The 18,700-nt window shown below is 31.5% G+C and overlaps 1 protein-coding gene across 1 annotated transcript; it reads left to right on the top strand.

Moving 5' to 3' along the window:
• Positions 1–2,823: 2,823 nt before the first annotated feature.
• Positions 2,824–4,018, top strand: LOC107867171 (ethylene-responsive transcription factor ERF010). Its single transcript, XM_016713305.2, has one exon. It carries the CDS (start codon positions 3,351–3,353, stop codon positions 3,798–3,800), a length of 450 nt encoding a protein of 149 aa, XP_016568791.1. The 5' UTR covers positions 2,824–3,350; the 3' UTR covers positions 3,801–4,018.
• Positions 4,019–18,700: the final 14,682 nt, after the last annotated feature.

Consider the following 18,700-nt stretch of genomic DNA (forward strand, 5'->3'; position numbering starts at 1 on the left):
AAATAGGTCCTTGATATTTTTAAATGCATACCCTATGAAACATATGATACCCAAATAACTATACCATAATTAAGGTGACATAAAAGCAAATGATTTGTCCAACCGATAAACTATAGATTATAATACGCGATATATATATGTATATAGCATGTAGACAAATGAATTATATCGTAACTTTATCATATAATTACATAAATAAATAAACTATGAAAGTACTTGATGCATAAGTCTTAACATTATGAAAACACACAGTATGTAAATAATTTAATTATGACATAAAGCACGTAAAATATAATCTTTGAGCAGATACATCTATAACCAATAAAAATTCTTATGTGTTATATAAGCAATAAAATTTTACATTCTAATCATATAAACTATGAAACGGATAACACTTAAACAATTACGTTTTTTTGAATATGCGATGTACAAATAAACAATATACAATGATTTTGACATGTAAATAATAATCCTATGAACCTTGGATGAATAACCTCTATTGTGCATACGCAATATCTGCGATCAGGTAATCTATGAATCATATAACTTGTGTATCAACACTTCATGAAATAGATAGCATGTAAGCACATTCTATACAAAACGTGTAGCGTATAAATGATAATTCATAAAATATGTAACCTATAAGTAAGAATCTATAATATAAATAATATGTAAATAATTAATCTCCCATAAAAGCATCTATATATATTCGAATATAGGAACAGAACATTATTACTATTAGTATATTTAATTATTTATCAGGATACTTTATAAGCCTCTTACGAGGGTGACAAGCTGAATCATTATCTTTTCATTGCTACTTGGCACCACATTATTGAGGGATCCCTATGTACTTAAATCCTATAGGTATTAGAGGGATCACACGAGGAAGCTTTCGAACTTGAAAATCACTAATTTTTTTGCAACATTTATATAAGAATATGCCACTTTCTATCTTGAGTTTTAGTTTAGAGATTTGGGGCTGTGCTTTTAGCTATGAATTTTCTTTTGAAATAGTATCTGGCCTGTCCGCCTGATCTGAGATTATCTTTAATGGGATAAATTCGTATGACAATCAAGCAGAATATGAATCAGAAGTATCATTTTATAACTTAGCTTTGTCGCATGATCTAGATCACAAAAAGGGTCAAAAATTCAAAATGCCTAAGCAGCTCCCCCATAATAAATGTGGTGCACAACACTTTCATAAGTGGAGCACTACTATATACGGCTTCGTAGACTCCCTAGGACACCTTAAACCTAGGGCTCTGATACCATTTTTGTCACGTTTCTAGCCTAGAAACGACGGACAAGAACCGTATGAGCATGAGTTATATGACTGACACACACACACATACACACACACATATATATATATTGTGCGGAAGAGTTACTACTTATAAAAATGATAAAGAGGTATGTATAAATCAATTCAATCACATTGAACTCTCATATGATACAAACATGTGAAACTATGATCCTGTATGACAACTTATCGCTCTCTACGAAGACTTTAAAAAAAATTATAAAGATATTAGGGAAGGTGGTGTGGCAGGGTTTCTATATACCCAAACTATAATTAGAAACATGATTATAAAGTATTCGACGTTTATTAGCCCCAGGTAAGAGAGGAGCTCATCGACAACTTTGCTGAATACGAACAAGTGTCTGGAATAGAAGTCTGCTCATCAATAGACCTGATCCTGTACTTGTAGAAATGCGGTGCCTCCAAACGTAGGGGAGTTAGTATATATAAAATATGTATTAGTATTTAAATAGTATATATAAAATATGTATTAGTATTTAAAGCAAACAAAATAATAAGCAGATGTAATAGGATGCTCAATGAATTAAACAACAAAATGAGAAATCGTGGATGATTGACTACTAGAAACTCGTATATGAAACTATAACTTATGAGGGACGGGTGCCAAATACACCATATGAACTACCACCTATGCATCTACCTTATTAACTTATCATATAAGCGTTTACGAGTAAGTCATCATTATAAGGGCCTAGTAATTTATCTAAGTGATGTCTTGTGCCTATTTTAATAAAAATACTCATATGATGACCTACCAAGGACATTCTATGTCATGTGTACGACATGAGTTACTCAGATACTCCTGACTATGATTTTATAAGTATAACTATAATTGCGGTCCGATACAGGGTACGCCCCTCCTTAGGAACTCACTATAAGGGTCTGCCGCAGGCCATATGTGCCATATATTGGGCTCGAGTTAGGGGAACAAATCTAACTGACTCCAAATGCAAATGATGCCACAAGACAGGTACGCCATACATTCGAGCTCACTATAGTGGTCTGATCTCAATTTTGTGCACAGAATTACGTTATGCGTGTGTCAAGCCAAACCTATGATACCTTCTCATTGTTAACTTTTATCAAATAGTGCTTTGTAGGTCTATGCAAGTATATATTAAGGCAAATATTGCTTAGTTATTCGAGTAGTGTGTATTTAAATTAATCTGACTTCAAGAAGTAATTTTTACATATAATACAGAAAATCACCAAATATTTAATTATATTTAATTTAATACATAAATAGTGATTAACCATCATAATCAAATCCTAAATAATTGAATTCAAGAATAGAACTATACTCCTCCCTAGTTTGCTGAAATTGTTGCGAGGAATCATCAGAATATGTGATACAACGAATGACCGGCTCTTTTCTTAATCAGATATCTCAAATTTAAATACTCAATATATATAAAACGTAATTAAAATTATTCCCTCAAATAAATTTTATGAGATGGGAATCTAAATTAGTATGAATTATAATTGTTGTGAGGAAATGAAAGAAAAGAAAAGAAAGGTAAGTGAAATGCGTCGATGGAATATGTCGGCTGAATTTGTAGTTATCTTTAAGGAAGATCAACGTGGCGGCCGTGCCCAAACGACAGACTAGCAGCCAACCATAGAAAACAATTTTTCCCCCCTCGGCTCCCTCTCCTTCCCTTATGCGTGCTCCATATGCTCTCTTCCCTTAATCATCCACACAATAACTCCCATCATCATATTATTCATACACCACACCACCCACCCTATGACACACCACGCAGGGTGTTGTGTTGTTATAAAATGGTTTCTTTTTTCCTCTTTTCTCTATCTTTATTATTACTATATGTAATAAATATAAAATTTATTTATCTCTAATATTCCCACCTCCATATATATAGACGCTTGTTCTAACAACAACATTTCTTTCATAAGATTTTTCTCTCTCCCCTCCCCCTTTTTTCAACACAAAACTTACTAAGAAAAGAGAGAAACTCAAAAGGAGGATTATTCTCTTTTTTCATCTCTTTTGAAAAAAAAAAAAATGATGGAAGGAGAAAAGAGAAAGCAAAGGCAACACCAACAAGATAAGCCATATCGAGGTATACGTATGAGGAAGTGGGGGAAGTGGGTTGCTGAAATTAGAGAACCAAACAAACGTTCTCGAATTTGGCTTGGCTCTTACTCTTCTCCTGTTGCTGCTGCTCGTGCTTACGACACCGCTGTTTTCTACTTGCGAGGTCCTTCTGCTAGGCTTAATTTCCCTGAATGCATAGTAGATGACCTTGCAATTCATGATCTCTCTGCTGCTTCTATTCGCAAGAAAGCTACTGAGGTAGGTGCTAGAGTTGATGCCCTACAAACAGCGATTCATAATTCTGCTGCTGCTCCTCATGCTGAATCAAACTGTAACAGCTCGAACATGAGATCAACAAGGGTCATGATGAATCCTGATTTGAATGAATATCCAGAGAGTTGCGAGGAAGATAACTGAATCTCTCAATTGTACCAGCTGTAGTAGTTGTTCAAATTAAGCTAAGCCACAAGTGGCGATTTACGGAGGGAAATTAAAGGGGAAAGGGATTTGTTGTTATGGCGATCCATGTTTGTATGAATATATATAATCCGAAGGGATTATATGTTAATATTATCAATCACTTATGGTAGTTGTTAAAGAAAATTAATCCCAAAAATTACGATTAGTATTATTAATTGTTGTTCATTTCCTGTTCTTGAATTTTTTTATTTTTTTTTTTGGGAATTCCCAATTTAGTTACTGTTCCATTGAGGATGAGAATGAAATCGTCACTCGTCACTGATAATAGAAGATAAAAGCTAAAAAAAAAAAAAAAAAAAAGCAAGGTATGGCCTACAAAAAAATAAAGAAATTCAGTTGGGAAACAAATTGTTTAGTAGTAGATAAGAAGAAGATAAGAGGAGGAGGAGGAGAAATAGAGAGAGTGAGAGATGGGGCTGTGTGTGTAAAGAGGTAAAATATGCGACGTTGATGGTGTGTGTGGAGACCACCACCGCCACCACAAGGTGGATGGCGTGCCCACTCGAGAGCCATGGTTAGTTTTTCAGTTTTTGAGAATTTTGAGCTTGTGAGTTAAATTAATTCTATTTTTATCTGCCCAGAGAGTGTTATTTTTACATGTTATATTTTGTTTCTTCAACTTTTTGTACATCAAAAAGTCAAATTCGCTTATTTTTATTTATCATATTTCACTTATTTTGTCATGTTTACTTTTGACAGTTTATAAGTTAATATCATAAATAAGGGCGCATTTGACCATGAATTTTTCTTTACTTTTTTTATTATTTTCTTTTAATTTATGTCACATTCAATTTCAAGTTAGATATTTGGCCGTGAGAATTTTTCAAACACAACTTGAAGTTGTATTTAAAAAAGTGAAATAAATTGAAGAATTGAGGAAAAATATATTTAAAAAAGATAAAAAGGAGAAAAAAAGTAGTGGTCCTAATAGAGTCGCTGTCAGGGGTGGGCATTATGATGGATTTTGAAGCTGAGAAGGAAAGGTTTGTTCCCTGTTTGCTTGGGCACTGGTTGATGTACACTTGGGCGGTGCTGATCTTTTTCCCTCTCATATATATACTCCCTCCGTTTTAAAAAGACTTACTTTAACTTGGTACAAAATTTTTTTTTAAAAAAAAAAAAATATTTGAATTTTGTGGTCTTAAATTGAAATTGTGTCAAATTATCAAAATATTCTTTAATCTTGTGGACCAAAATATACCATGTGGAAGGGGTTATTTCACAAAGTATTGCCAAAAAAGAAAAGGAATTATTCTTTTTTAAACGAATTAAAAAAAAAAGTAAGTCATTTTTTTTTAAATTGAGAAAGTATATTTTTTTTTACGTTTTTATTTTATTCATGAACATTTAAATTGATGATTTCTGTTTATTCGTTTATATTATTGTGTTTTGATCTAAGATTTCAAGTTTTAGCGAAACTTTTTGGGGAGTTTGCTGATCTTGAGCTCAAAAAAAAAAAAAAAATTGAAGGCCAGAGTAAAATTAGTTAATCCATGATGAAATTATACGGCATGAAATATGTTGGATGGACTTAAATCACTTACGCATGTTAATGTCACTTGTGTTATACCACATTTATTTGAGATGATTTTAAATAAAATGAACACTATATAATCAATTAGAAGGTGAAGAGCGCAATATGATAATTGATTCTAGTCAATTGTTTTGCTCATCAGCTTTAGAAGTAGTTCATCTAAATTTAAATTTTAAAGAATGCAATTATTACATGGCATAGTAACTATCATGTACTAAGAAAATATTTGAGGTATTATTTGAGGTATGATTAGTGTTGTATTCATCTTTAATGAGAGGTTCTCGAGTTTGGATCTTTTTGGACGTCCAGAGTTGTCTTTATTAAAAAGTGTCTTATACCAAGGATGGAGCTACCGCTCGGCAAGAGGTTCATCCAAACTCCTTTGGTTATTTATATATGGTTTACATTATTTTTAATGTATAGATATTAGATGTTGAACTCTTCGATTAGTTCTAATATTTACTTTTATTTACTTAGTGAAAATTTAGACTCCACCACTACTTACCTCAATATGGGACTTCCCAACGAATTTAGTCTACCAATAAAAACAAAAAAAATAAATACTTTGCCCCGGTGAACTCCTCCATAGGGCAAATTAATTCAATAACAAGGGTAGCATTTTGTATTTTATATCTGATATTTGAGTTGATTTAACCTTATTGAGTTTGTGGATTTTGTGAATTCGTTTACTTTAATGACCATGATCAACACTTAGGGTTGGTTTGGTAGAGCTTATAATAAAAATGTAAAATATAATACATTAATAATATTTACGTTAGTTATGATTGTATATTTTTACATAATATTTAATTTAGTGTACTAAAAATAATATGAATTACATAATTTTTAAAATAATTTTATTTTTTAAAGTAGAAAGATAAATTTAGCCTTAAGGTATGACAGTAATTAATCCCATTTTTATGGGTAACTAATCTTGAAATTAGTTATCCCACCAGTTATCCCACCATGTATATGGTATAACTTATCCGTCATTATGATGTAAATGATGGGATAAATAATTCTAGAAGTAACTAATAACTCACACCAAATATAGAATAAAATAATCCTTCATTTTATCTCGCAACTATTTGTCCCTTATATCTCACACTAAATGACCCCTAGTGTATAATGAAAGATATATTCCCTCCGTTTTATTTTACTTGTCCCAAATTTTTTAATTTGATTTCTCCTTTTACTTATCATTTTTCATAAAAAGAAGAGATGAAATATTTTTTTAATGTTTTATCCTTTGTATTAATTTATTTTTTTAAAATTAAAATGTAAATATCATTTAATCAAAATAATATAATAAATTATTCATGTTATTAATTATTTTTCTTAATTAATGTGTCAAGTTAAATTGGAAAAAGTAAAATGGGATGCGTGGTGGAGCCAACAACCGATGTTTCTTAGTGGGCTGTTCACAATCATGGCATATCTACCTACAGAGTTCATGACAATATTTATATAGTATTCATTTTGCCTAGTCCACTTCCAAAGTTGTTTTCACATGAAAACCAGGAATTCTTTCTTATTTGCTTTGTCAGATCAAAGTACAGGATTCTCATGCATCTATATCTCAGATTCCTTAATTCTTTTTCATATGAAAGTACACAGTATTCTGATGCAATGTTAATTGTGGACCTAAAATAAGCTAATTGTAAAATTAGTTTTATTTAATTAGAACATGGAGAGGCGGATATGATACTGTAGCAAAATCTCCCATTATATTAAAAAAGGCACAAAGTGATCCTAAACCACCATTTGTATAAGATCATGTTGTTGTTTCGGGTATCCAATCTGTATATATAAATATTACTAACATAGTTCAAGACCGTTTCAAAAACACCTATGAAGTGTTAACACCTCCAACCTATCAAAGAAGTATGTTGTTTAAAAAAAAATAAGATGAAGTAGAAAAGTTTAAATCTCTTTGACATTCTTTTGAATGTCGAAGTCAAAGTAACAATAATGATGACACAAGACACCTCTTAGTTCTTACCTCACTATCCACTTCAAGGAGTGTTTCTTAATAAAAACACAATAAAATTGCTTTCTTCCACCGATGTGGAAGAAGTATACTTTCCGTCAGTGAGTACACTTTCCTTTTAAGTGTGTGCTCACTTTCCCTCCAAAAATTCCCTCCATTTTCCATTCACACATCCTATTAAACCCCACACATGTATCTCTCTATATCTATAGATCTTTCTTTTGGAAGTTCACTATATCAGATTTAAATGTTTGATTAATACAAATTCGCATAGAAAATTTCACTTCAGAGGTAATTTAGATGCTCGTTATAAAAACGACTTTGTTCTCATAACTCACATACACTCATAGCCTTGATTTAAGATAAAAAGATATTTACCACTTCATCACTGTAAAGGAAAGTGGCAACCTTTTAATGTTAACATATTTACATAAGTTTGTCATACATGCATGTATCTTTTTCTTGGTATGGAGAAAATCATTTCAAGTTCAATTTCCTCACGTCCGATGGTCATAATGTTTTGGAGACCGCTTTTTATAGAACAAGAAGTTCACTTAAAAAAATTAGAAAAATGACCTTAAAAAATGTAACAAATAAATTTTATAAGTGAAATTGTATATAGATTGTCTTACTCAAAAACTTTCTTTATAGTCGTCGGGAGAAAGCCCCCTTCACTATGCTTGACTCAAACCCTAGCTCCAACTCACCTTCTCTAGTCCCTACCCTATCCAACCTAGCTAGCTATATGGACTCATATAGTGTTTGTCTAAATAATCAACAAGTATACTTGCAATAATATTTTTGTTAATTTTTTTTATCAAACATTAGATAATAATTAAAAGATTATTTTCTAAGAACCTGGAAAATATTTTGGTATTCGTATTAAAATACACCTTATTTCCATTTCAGTGGTCAGGTTTCCTTTGTCTAGTTTATTCAAGGCATCACAAAGCATAGTAGTTCAGTGAAGTCTTATAATGTTCAGACTTTCCACCAAATACTAGTTTTCTAACAATATCTTATGATAATAATGGTGTTGCTATCTATGCTTTATGTTTGGTGGTTGGAAGTTCAGTCAATACATGATTGTTTTTAGTAGTTTATTGAATACCAAATCTTAATCTTCGGTTCATTTTTATTTTATCACATTTTGCTTCAATACAATCAATTTGAATTAATTTTTAAAGTTAAATTGAGTTAGATACTTTCCATTAAAATTTGAGTATCTTTGAAGTTGTAAAAAAACTTTAATTGTAATTCTTCTTATATTAATATAACGAAAATATACATTTAAAAATATTAATTAAAGTTTATGTAATTTAATTTGTAAAACATGACAAGTAAAAGTGAACGGATAAATTAAAATAAGGAGAGATCTTTGTGGATCTTTCCACTTGTCCAATGTTTTGGTCGGCTATTCCAATTTCTTATTAGGAATTTTATTGTATGGAATGATGTAATGCAGTGGGCAGGAGAAAGATTCAACCAATCAATATTAATTAATACACTAACATTAAACTACTAATTAATACTGTGGTCGGCTAAGCTCTATTCATTAATTTCCAAATTATTGGACCACCTATTAAATTAAATAGAGTTTGGTCGAACCAGTCTCTTATTTAACTCCAAACTTCAAAGTATAGGATAATTACGCATCTATTCTTTTAATTATTTTGTTCGATATTTCTTATTCGATAAATCTTGGTGGACGGAATGTTAATCATTTCTTATTTTCCAATTATTTATCCTAATTATAAGAATTGGTGGAGAAAATAAAATGATGGTAAGACCATGTATATATATATAAAATACTTCTCCTGTAATATGCGTATGAAATTAGAGATTCAAACCTTCAGGCTTAAACAGTCATAATATAAAGGATTTTTAGCTATATACATAGATAATATGAAGAATTTCTATATTATTATTGTAATTTAATCGATTATACTTTCTCTAGCTCAAAATAAGTAAATTTTTGAGTTATTTTTCAATGTCCAAAATAAGTGAATTAATTATTTTTCAAGAGATATATTGAAAATTTCTTTCAATTTTACCCGTCATTTACATTTTCTAAGTTATTAGTCCAAGAGAATGAGACTTTATTTTAATGTGGCTGAAATTTCAAGAATAGTTTGATAATATCAAAAACGGTAAAAATGAAAATTAAAATACAATTTATGTCCAAGTTTTTTTCCCTTAATAGGTATGCATTGAGGCAAACATTCACGTATTTTGAACTAGAGGAAGAAATAGGTAATTTCTTACCTGCATATTACAATTTTTCTCCATCATATTTAATATGATAATGTTTGATTAAGGGGAGTTTAAGAAATTTTAGTAACTTTTAATCTTGAACAAGTCAAATTAATTTGTGCGATTATAAAACATTTAAAATTTATGGTCTTAAAAATATTAGTATAACATTTGGATGATTGTAAGAACTCGCTAAGAAAATATAGTATATTTTTATATAGATTAGCAACAAAAAATCATAACAAATAAAATAAAATAGAGAGCACATTGAAAAAGTCAATATATATTAAAAAGGGATAATATAGTACTTTTCGATCCCTCAATTATTAGTTATACTAGTCGTGTGATATTCGGCAAAACATATTTAATCGTCCATTGATATAAATGTAAGTTTTTCGTTTCTTTCTATGGAAGATTATTTCATATTACTACTGTTAATGCCATATATGGAATAATAATACAAATAATCGTAATACATGAATAATTAATGGTGAAACCAACCACTAATAATACTAAAATAAATGTGAATATTTCAAGCAAATTTCAATTAATGAAGATCAAACATCAAGAGGACTAAAATCAAAGATTATCAATAACTAGGGACCAAAATTACTTGTAAGCCAATAAAAACGACAAAAAAGACCTGAAATAAAAGGGACCATAGTAGCTAAAAATAGAAAAAAGATCGGACCTAGATGGAAATTATGAGTTTGAAGGCGACCAGTCATGGTCATAGACTCTTTATCAATTAGAGCATACAAATTTGTCTGGCAAAAATGTTTTTCTTATTGTCCTCTTCCAAATAAAAAATCACGGAATGATTGGGCAGACCCCCCCAACTTTCTCAAAAATGCATTTCCCACTTAATTTCTTATACTATCAATATTTCACTTGTCACACAAATATCATTGTTAGACCATCCATATTCCGTGGAAATCGTCTCCAATGCAAGATAAAATTATGTATAATAAAACTTCGTGGTCCAATCATTTTACGAATCTCACGCATTGCGAAAGCTTTGATGCATCGGACTATCGTTTTTAGACCATTCATATATATTGAGAGTCATGCATTAGTAGCTACCGGTTCGAACAAATTCAGTAGTTTTTGCTTAGAGCGGCTTGTGTTTGTATAAGGAAATCAATCTATTCCTTATAAAAATTTAGTTGTGTACATAGTAACTAACGCGAGTTATGAGCAAGTTTGAAACTTTATTAACTCCGCCACTGTCCATATTTATATACATGAGCTATAACCTTTATAAAACTCTTACATGTTTGCTGTGTTTTGCAATTTGCAAATTTTATAGGAAACTGTTCGATTGCTTTTTACCATTATTGTGTTATCAATAACGTAAGGCACAAATATGGACATTGTTCAAGATATAAGTTTTTGCTTTCCTGTTTGAGATGGGAAAGGGAGGAACTGTTAGGCTATACAGTGATGATATACAACCAATTGTGGAACTAATTCATTAGCAACTTTTGCCTTTTTCAAAAGATTAATTGCTTTTCCTTTTAGCTGGGACCTAAATCAACTTTTAAACTCCCGTTGCTATACTAAAAGTTTCTGATATGTCAAGGGGACTAACCGCTATACTCCATATTAATTTTTTTTAAAAAAATTATTCCAAATTATTCTGTATAAAAATTTTCAGGCGAAGGAAATTCAGTTGAGCCTCTTCTTCCTTATTTTGGCTCCGCCACTTGGTCAAGTAACTATATAAGGTGAAGGACATTTTTGTAAACAAACAATATATTCTTATAAAGAATGCAATGCACATTATTTTTATTACAACAAATCAAACAATCACTAAAAAAAAAAATAATATCAGGACAACTAATTCAAGCATAACTATTTCGAGTATAACTAATTTCGACATAACTTGTCTTCAAACCAAACCCTTGAAGTTCTATAGAATGGCCACTGATAAGGAAGGAAAGTGAAAAATACAAAGGCAAGTGACTTTATCTTGCTGTTTTTATAGGAAAATTCTCCAAAATACTCTATTATAACAAGACTAAAACACTGCAAAAACTGGAAATAGAATCCCTAATGATTGCCTCGACACTAAATCTGAAGAGAATTAACATTCTACTGTCTACGCTGCTATCTTTATCATTACAATAAAAACTTCCCTCATGATAATAAATAGATTAAAAAGATCATACAAACAAGAATATTCATATCCTATTTGTGCAGTACGATATCCAACTAGGAGGATTCAAATGAACCCCCTATATAGATTGTGGCTCCACCATTGATTCCATTATTATTTCTGTATAGATACTATATAATATAAGTTGTGATCGACAATGAGTACGTACACACATACTTAATAATATATGTGTGTGTGTGATTGTTCTAACTATAGAGAAATGTTGAAGTGAATATATACACACTTGCTGTAGGTCATATGTGTTTATTGATGGTCCCAAACCTGCAGCATTGGAAATCAAATACTAGTCCCTATTTATTATAATCATATTGTCTTTCTCTTTTAATTCATTATGTCTCTGGAGCCCTGCATCACGTGAGGTGACCACTCCAAAAAAGGGAAGAAAATAAAAACAGATCTTGTGAATAGAAATTATATATTTTGTCAGTATTTTTGGAAGTTGTCTAAGCAATTAAGCAAAAGTTTGAGAAATGAAAGGCTGTCAAGAGAATGACAGAAAACATATCTAATCACTTTATCAACTTAATGTTACAAGTATTTGAATAGAACCTGTTGAGAATTATGTTCATTCAACCACTACAACATATGGAGCAGCCCCTCCACTAATGCTCCCGCTATGTGCGGGTCCGTAGAAAGATCATTGCACACATTTTTGCCTTACATTTCTGCCAAAGACTGTTTATGTCCTGATCAGATGATAACTTTACCAGTTACTCCAAGGCTTCCCTTCAACCACTATAACATATCGTCGCTATATATATACTACCACCAACTAAACACCTAACCTAATTTATGTTCTTTTCTCATTTAATTTAACCAATTAAACTGTGTAGTAATTTTTGTTATTAATGCTGTCAGCTATCCATCTGCATAATTCACATCAACAATTGAACTATATCTATGTATAGCATCTTTACTGAAATCTTAAAATGTCCAATCATTTTTTATTCTATATATAATTGATCAATTATTGCTCATTATGAAGTGCCAGAAAATATTTCCTTGTAGAGTAGGGATAAGACTAGGTATATTCCCACTCTCCGCAGACTTCGCTTACTGATATGTTATTATTGTAATGCGTCAGAAATTGAAGAATAGTACCCATTACATTCACATCCCCAGTATCATAAATCACCATGTACAATTACCAAACAACACTATGAGATGAGAATAAAGGAAATGTAAAGAAATACTAACAAGATTACTAGTCAAAGATTGCATAGCACAAGTATAAAATAAATATTCCCCCTCCCCCCGCCCCCCTTCCTTTTTTTGGAAGGGGGTGGTGGATATTGCATTTTTTTTATAAAGAAATTGGTGGTACTGATGCAACTACATTGACCATTTTCCTTTTGATTTGACAGCTGCTAAGGCTCACCAATAATGACATTATAATTGTAACAATCAAACTTAACAGAAATTCAGCCAAGAGGCTGAGGAATTATATTGGTAAGTAATGAGTGGGGATGAATTTAAATTAAGAATATATATAGCCGATTTCAATCTTTTTCTAGAATTGAGGTATAGTTGTTATTGTTTTAGTAATTCCAACTAAATTGGCACTAATGTAGAGAGGGTCAAATGAGCGGATTTGACTGAATTTGAGCGGAAAATCGATTGAACTACACCGCAAAGGCATGATTGAATGGTTGGAAAGTCCTAGCGATTTATCATGATTTGCATGTATTTATTCTGAAATGTATTTTTTAACTTTGGAACCATGACCACCCTGTATGGGTTGTGAATAATCCAACAAAACGTATACGTTGAATATAGCATGACAACACAATGGCGGAGTCAGGATATTCACTAAGGGGGTTCATAAGTGAACATACGACCTAAACGAAGGGGGTTCAACATCTAATATATCTACATAAAAAATAATTTTAACCATGCATATATAGCATAATTTTTCGCTATATATCGATCTGGCATAACTTGGCTTGAAGTTATACCTGGTTGTCTGGCATGACTTACATATCATGATATCAAGTTTACTGGATCGCTTAACTATCTCTGCTACTCAATTTAAAGAATTCTTTTTGAATAGTTATCAAACCTGGAGATAATTTTCACTAATTTTAAATATACCACCACGAAAATACATATTTGTGCAAATCATCCCAAAAAGTTTCTCGTAGGTAGTATCAGATAATAGCCTTGGGCCTAAAGCCCACAGCAAGACATCACAAGAATCAATTCTCTGCCCATGTTTTTGGCAAAAAGTCTCAAATATTCATTTTTAACATTTCAAATTAAAAATATGCATTATCATTAATTTCAAATTTAATAGGTAATTATAATCTGTAGTAATGGAATTGGGGAAAACTACAATAGAACTTCACTCTAAAATAATTTTACCATAATAGCCACCTAAAACTAATTACCTGCCATTAGACACTAAATGAATTTTTACTTTTAGCATTGTAGGCTCCATTTCCGTTTCTTTTTTTTTTTTCTAAAGTTTTTGTTGTTCCATTTAGAAAAAAATGTTGTCCATCTTTCTTATGAAAAAGAAATTCAGATTTTCTATCTTTTATTTTACTACTACATTTTAAAAATAAATAAAAATGTATTAGAGTGGTATAAACGTTGTATCAGTTTGGGATAGGAACTGTATATACATGTGTGGGTTCCTTCACTTTTGAAAAAAATGTATCAATGTGGTTTAAAAAGTGTATTAATGTGGTTCAAAAAATGCATCACTGTGGTATAAACATCGTATTAATTTGGTATAGGAATTGTATATGTATGCATAGGTTCCGTCTCTTTTGAAAAAATGTATCAATATGGTATAAGTGTTGTATCAATTTGGCATAGGGATTGTATATGCATACACAGGTTGAAGCTGTATATCTAAAGTTGGTGTATTACTTCTGTATTTCCAACTTTAGATATTAAGATAGGGCCCCGTTTGGTCATAAAAATAACATCTTTTTGGAGTTGGAGTTGGAGTTGGAGTTGGTTTTGTGTTTGATCATTAATATAAATTGGAATTATTTTTGAAATCTTTTGGGAGAAATATGAGCAAAAAAAGTGCAAATAAGTTTTACTTAGTTTCCCTTTTTCAAAAACAATTTTCATCTGTGAAATAATTTTTATGGCCAAACACTATTATCTTCATTTTTTTTTCTAAAGTAAAATAATTTTTCAAAAAATAAAAATAAAAATAAAAATGCTCATGGCCAAAACCCTACAAAGTTACCCTTGATAGTTTGCAACTTTAAATTTGTATGTCTCAAGCTTGAACTATAAAATCTAACATCTTATCTAAATTTCTAAAATTGTCAGCTGATTTTAAATGTGGTATTTACTCTTAACCAATAATAGACCAAATTAACTCATTTTTTCTAGTTTTGGGGCAATTGCTAGTAGGAAGAGTATTTTTGAGCTATTTGAATAGTTGGACTATATTTTTAATCTAATTTTCTAACGGCGAAGATAATTTTTGATCCAAAAATATAATGAAGGATAAAAGTTACCTATTTCAGCTAATTTAAATATACCTTTTTATCCCTTTTTTTATTTGAGACATGATTTTGTGACAAGATCTAAGTAAAAGTTTAATAAACGAAGAGAGAGACAAAGACAGAGAACATATACCTCAATTACGTCTGAACTAGACGTATGATGAAATCAAAGGGTAAACTCCATTTCTTAAGATAAGTGATTTACAAAATTTTTGTTGACTCGACAATGTGAATTGTGATTAATGATTATCAAAGTTCACACACACATATATTTGAAAATCTAAAAGAAAGATAATTCACTATATATGTTGAGATTTGTTAATCTCCATGCTTGTGATGTATTGAATCAACCATCTTATTACCAGCTGCTTCTATGAGCGAGGTATTGTTTTTAGGAAGTTTTAAATTTTATGTAGCACTAAAATTATCAAACTCTAAAATTTGATTCCCTATTTCTCAATTTTGGTGTACTTTTTTTTGGTGCCTCTAAACACCATTATCATCAATAATCAAATCACAACTTATAAATAAATCATATGTCCTTGTCGCTATGGACTCATGGTTATAAGTTGTGGCTTATTTAACTCACGTTCCTTTTCTATTCGTCATCATTATTGATGCCTCGAAACTCAATTATCAATTGAGGTCTCGTTTGTATCTTAATATGTGGTTGTTAATGATTATCGTTGGTTAGCGATATATAATGGTGGCTGGTGGTGGTGATTTCGGCAACAAATGGTGGATACATATCATTAGTGATCGACGGTGATGATTGTAAATAGTAACTAATGGTGATGATGATTGACAGTGGTTATAATTGCACCGAAGATGGTGATCATCAGTGAAAATAGATAAAATAATAGGGTAAACTGTCATCTTTGTAGAAATATATCTTTAAAGAAGATATTTTAGTAATATTAAGAGTCTGTTTGAATAGGATTAAAAAATTAACTTTTTAGTTTAAATCATTAAAAATTTAAAATAAGTGCTCATAAATAATGCAGATAAGTGTTTGGATAGAAGTGCTGAAAGTGAAAAAAATTGTTGATGTGTTTAGTAAATAAGTGATGTTAAGCACTTTTTTATTGTTAAAATGACTTCAATGTCCTTAAAGGTATTAGCACCATAATTAATTATGGAATTAGTTATCCTAGGTAATCACTGAATGACTTATCCCGCCATGCATATAGGATAACTTATTTTATCGCTATGGTATAAATAGTGTGGGATAATAAGTTATCCCGATATTGACTAATATCTCCAACCAAAAATGGGATAAAATAATCCTTTATTTTATTCGGAAGTATTTATCCCTTATACCTCATAGCAACCGAGCCTTAAAACTAAGGTGAAAAAATAGTAGTGTTTGTATTCCGTTCTGTCTATTTCCCTTTCTCTCTCACATCACTTCTCCAATTTTCCTCTTTACGTATTTTGTTTTCCTTTTCTTTTTTCTAGTGTTGATTTTCATTTGTCAAAAATCAAATTAAGATTAATAATAATGTAGATTTAATATTTTTTTTGGTGTCTTCTTTCCTTATTTATAGTTTTTTAATTGATTTTTTACCCTTCATAACTTTAAGAATCTTAACAATTTAAACAAAGCATGCAAGGGCAAAGATTTGTATGTATTACCATAATTTTTTAAAATCATTCTTTGATTTGATTCAATATTTTGACTTTTAATGAATATGCTTGACACCAAATACAAATTTTATGTGAATTCTTTGCTCAAGATTTATTTTTTTGAGATTTCCTTAGAGTTAAATTCAATTTATTTTTTGAGATGTAAATGGAAATTTTCAATTTATTTTTCTTCGGGGTACAAGGTTTAACTTTTTTTTTTTCTAAGTTGATTTAGATGAAAATACAAAAAAAAAAATAATAATCTAAAATTGATAGGAGTAGGAGTGTTTAGGTGTCAATTTGAGTGAATTCTTTGTTCAAGATTTATTTTTTGAGATTTCCTTAGAGTTAAATTCAATTTTTGAGATGTAAATGGAAATTTTCAGTTTATTTTTCTTATGGGGTACAAGGTTTAACTTTTTTTTTTTTCTAAGTTGATTTAGATGAAAATACAAAAAATAAAAAGTAAAAAAAATCTAAAATTGATAGGAGCAGGAGGGTTTAGGTGTCAATTTGAGTCGATTATTACCAAAAACAAAATCAAATCAATATAATTAAAATTTTAATTTATTAAAAGCAGACCAAATATATATTGTAGACACCTAATTTCGTCCCTCCCCGATGTCGTTTTACCCATTTTATTATTATCCTACCGTGTACCCTCACCCATGTTATTATACCCTCACAAAATACAAAAAATATATAACAAAATCCCTAACAAAACCTATCCTAACTAATTCTATCTTATCCTAACAACCTACCCAATCAAAATAAACCACCTCCCTACCCCTACCTAACCCTACCCCACGTCACACCCCCCCCTTCTTTTTTCTTGTCCAAAAAGAAAAGGATCAGGAAGGGGAAAATACATATATATACACAGATACACACATACTCAAGGGAGAGCATTTTTTGGGCATTAACAGTAACCAAAAAAAAGAAGGGCACGATCAGTAAACCAAAAGAAAAAGGACCGAATTCTCTCCTTCTCTCTCTAGACTCTCACTCTCTCTCTCAACAAGCTTCGCCGGAGACCGACCAACGACCCTGTCGGCATCTATGGCTGACGCCGGCCAGCTCAGCGCCGGCTAGCCTTCTCTTCCTCTCTCCCTCGACCGCCACGCCGTCAGCAGCCATCGACGACCTAAGTCACCATACCTCCGTTGCCATCACCGGAGAGAATCCGGCCTCCTCCGTTACCACCTTCGCCAGCTCCTCTCCCAGCCCCCGCTCTGACCAACGCCACCACGACGACGACCAGCCACATCTCACCGTCTCCGGCGAGAATCTAACCAGCAGTAACAAAAAAAAAAAAGAAACAGAGAGAGAGAAAACGGGTTGGCTGGACTGTGGTCGGTGAGTTCTCCACCGAAAATCCACCGAGTCGCCGTCAGGTACTCCGACGACCACTGTTGGGTCGCTACTACGATGAAACCCATCTGGGAACAACACTTCCAGCTTGACGTTGAGCAGGTACTCCCAGTCCTCGTCCTCGTTTCTAGTTTGAACTCACCTGCGAACAGACAGAACAGATCGGTGCACCTTGGGTGTTGGAAACGCAAACGGGTAGACAAGGGTCGGGGTTCATTCGCAGTTGAGTCGCGATTCGGGAGGTCCGTAGTGGATTTGTTCTGGCTTGTTTAAATCTGTCTATTTGGTCTTCCTATATTCGAGTTGGTTTATTCGTGGTTGAGGCTCGATTCGAGGTTCCGGTGCGGATTTCATACCGGATTTAATCGGAATAATACTTGAAAGCAACATTTAGGCTTTCGAATTCGGGTCTTC

Source organism: Capsicum annuum, chromosome 4 (assembly GCF_002878395.1).
Source record: "Capsicum annuum cultivar UCD-10X-F1 chromosome 4, UCD10Xv1.1, whole genome shotgun sequence".
Taxonomy (NCBI): Eukaryota; Viridiplantae; Streptophyta; class Magnoliopsida; order Solanales; family Solanaceae; genus Capsicum; species Capsicum annuum.